This window comes from Parus major, chromosome 1A, assembly GCF_001522545.3.
Source record: "Parus major isolate Abel chromosome 1A, Parus_major1.1, whole genome shotgun sequence".
In the NCBI taxonomy this organism is placed as follows: Eukaryota; Metazoa; Chordata; class Aves; order Passeriformes; family Paridae; genus Parus; species Parus major.
In genome coordinates, this window is record NC_031773.1 from 288791 (window position 1) to 291998 (window position 3208).

The window sequence follows — 3208 nt, forward strand, 5'->3', positions numbered from 1 at the left end:
GGAGGCACCGGGAGAAGGTTGGGAGGGCACTGGGAGAGGGTGAGGAGGGAACCAGGATGGCAGAGCTGGGAGAGGAGGTGGGGAGGGCATTGGGAGAAGAAGAAGGGTGGGAGGGCAGCAGGGAGGAGAAGAAGGGTGGGAGGGCAGCAGGAGAGGCCTGCGAGGGCAGAAGGACAGGGCTTGGGAGGGCACCAGGAGAAGGTTGAGAGGGCACCAGGAGAAGGTTGAGAGGGCACCAGGGGAGGGCTGGGAGGGCACTGGGAGAAGGTTGAGAGGGCATCAGGAGGAGGAGAAGGTTGAGAGGGCATCAGGAGAGGGCTGGGAGGGCACCACGAGGAGGAGAAGGCTGGGAGGGCACCAGAAGGTTGAGAGGGCACCAGGAGGAGGAGAAGGCTGGGAGGACATCAGGAGAAGGTTGAGAGGGCAGCAGGAGAGGGCTGGGAGGGCACCTGTAGTAGTTGGGTTTGAAGGGTCCGTTCTTGTTGAGCCCCAGGTACTTGGCCTGCTCGTCCGTCAGCTCCGTCAGGTGCGCGTCGAAGGTGGGCAGGTGCAGGCTGGCCACGTACTCGTCTGGGGGGAGAGGAGCCCAGGCCTCGTCACAACAGGCCAGGGGGCCACAGGGAGGTCACAACAGGCCAGGGGGCCACAGGGAGGTCACAACAGGCCAGGGGGTCCACAGGGAGGTCACAACAGGCCAGGGGGCCACAGGGAGGTCACAACAGGCCAGGAGGGCCCCAGGGAGGTCACAACAGGCCAGGAGGGCCCCAGGGAGGTCACAACAGGCCAGGGGGCCACAGGGAGGTCACAACAGGCCAGGGGGCCACAGGGAGTGCCCTGGGCTGAGGCAGAACCCAGCTGACATCTCTGGCAGGGGTCACCTCACCCCAAGATCAGCACAAGCCACCCCTGCCTCAAAACTCCCACCAAAAAGCCCATTTTGGAGGCCAGGTGTGCTCAGGGGGACCGTGTCCTCGGGAGGGGGCTCTGCTGGGGGAGGCCCCCCGGGACACCCCCTGCCCTGGGAGGCTCCCCCTGCTCTCCACAGGTGGGGCAGAGCCCAGAGCCAGCGGGAAGGAGCTGCTGGAGGCCCCTGAGCTGGGCCAGGGACACCTCTGAACTGGGACAGGGACACAGCTCGGCTCAGGGTCACCTCTGAACTGGGACAGCGACATGACCCATCCTAGGGCCACCTCCCAGCAGTGACAGTGACACCACCCAGCCCAGGGCCACCTCCCAGCTGTGACAGTGACACCACCCAGCCCACGGCCACCTCCCAGCAGTGACAGTGACACCACCCAGCCCAGGGCCACCCCCCAGCAGTGACAGTGACACCACCCAGCCCAGGGCCACCTCCCAGCTGTGACAGTGACACCACCCAGCCCAGGGCCACCTCCCAGCCTGGCCCAGCAGCCGGCAGGGGAAGGCAGCGGGAAGGTCGTCGTTACCCATTTTTTTAGGCAGCAAGTACACATCCTGCTTGTAGCGGCCCTCGGGAGCGTTGTAGAGCTCTATCAGAGCCAGGGCCTGCAGAGAGGACACTCGGGTCAGTGGCTGCTGTCCCTCAGGGCAGGGCCTGCTCCCAAGGGCCAGCACGAGCCCCCCTCACCTGCGTGGTGGCCGTGATGGACAGGACGAAGGTGGGGACGGTGGAGCAGCTCAGGTTCAGCAGGCGGCCCTGGGAAGCAGAATTGGGTGGTTAACAGGGCACCAAAGGCAGTTTGTGACCCCTCAGGAGGGACAGGAACCGTGTCCCAGCTGTCACCAGGGGGTGGCTGCCCTTAGGGAGTGGAAATCTGCCTGTGGGAGATACCCTGGAGTGGGGGAAATTAAAACAGGGGAGCTTTTCTTCATCCCAGGAGCTCAGAGGGGATTTCTGGCTCTGCACAACTCCCTGCCAGGAGGGGACAGCCGGGGGGAATTTGGGATCTTATCCCAGGGAACGGGGACAGGAGGAGAGGGAACGGCCTCAGGATGGACCAGGGGAGGCTCAGGGTGGGCAGCAGCAGGAATTTCCCCATGGAAAGGGCAGCCCTGGAAGTGCCCAGGGAGGTTTGGAGCACCCATCCCTGCAGGGATTTCCCAGCCCTGTGGATGTGGCACTTGGTGGGGACGTGGTGGCTTTGGCAGGGCTGGGAACGACTCCGTGGTCTCAGAGGCGTTTTCCAGCCTCAGTGATTCCATGAGCCAAATTCCACGAGCCAGAGGGATCCCTCAGCTGCAATTCCTGCTGCTCCTCTCACCTCTGCCAGCAGCACGATCCTCTTCCCGTCGGGCCAGATGACGTGATCCACCTGGGACCTCACCCGCTCCCAGGTGAGCTCGGGCGTGCGCAGGCTGGCCTGGAAAACGTCACGGCAGGAAAGGGATTTTCACCTCAGGAAAGGGATTTTCACCTCAGGAAAGGGATTTTCACCTCGGGAAAGGGATTTTCACCTCGGGAAAGGGATGGGAAGAGGCAGCGATCCCCCAGATCCCACCCCAACCCCACACCGCTGACACCTCGGTGATTCGTGTCCTGGTTTTATGATCTCAACACATCAAACTCCACCACCGCCTGCCCAAGATCTGCTGAGGAGGATTCACGGTCACCAGCTGGAGCCTGGTGCCTGCAGCCGCTCCTTCCAGCCCAGGAAACGCCTCCAAACCCACGGGAATTCTCTGGAATTCTCCAGGTGAGGCTCCCCTGTTTTTTTTTGCTCATCCGCAAGCACAGGTGAGCAGATTTTGGGATTCCTGATGGTGCCACGGCACCGACCCGGGCTGGAGGATTCCCAAATCCCGAGGGAAGGGCGGGGCTGGGGGTGCCGGGTGTCCCTTCCCGCATCCCTTGGGACCCAGGAGGGATTGGGACACGTCTGAGACACGGGGGGTGGATTTTATCTCCTGCAGGGGCTTCCTCAGGACAGACAGAGCTGCTGCTGGGTCCCCAAAACATTGTCACCCCAAATACTGTCACCCCAAACATTGTCACCCCAAAACACCTTCACCCCAAACATTGTCACTCCAAACGCTGTCACCCCGAAACACCTTCACCCCAAACATTGTCACCCCAAACTGCTGTCACCCCCAAACACCTTCACCCCAAACGTCACCCCAAACATTGTCACCCCAAACATTGTCATGCCAAAACACCTTCACCCCAAACATTGTCACCCCAAACATTGTCACCCCAAAACACCTTCACCCCAAACATTGTCACCCCAAAACA

At 62.1% G+C, this 3208-nt stretch overlaps 1 protein-coding gene across 2 annotated transcripts in view; it reads right to left on the reverse strand.

Annotated features, from left to right (window-relative positions):
• Positions 1-3208, reverse strand: part of AHCYL2 (adenosylhomocysteinase like 2) — a 77548-nt gene that overhangs the window by 4064 nt on the left and 70276 nt on the right. For both annotated transcript variants that reach the window (XM_015628198.3, XM_015628199.2), the window contains exons 13-16: positions 2241-2339; positions 1607-1675; positions 1446-1524; positions 450-570 (exon numbers count right to left, since the gene is read on the reverse strand). In XM_015628198.3, the coding sequence (XP_015483684.1) occupies positions 450-570; positions 1446-1524; positions 1607-1675; positions 2241-2339 (368 nt within the window). The remainder of the gene's footprint in view (positions 1-449; positions 571-1445; positions 1525-1606; positions 1676-2240; positions 2340-3208) is intronic.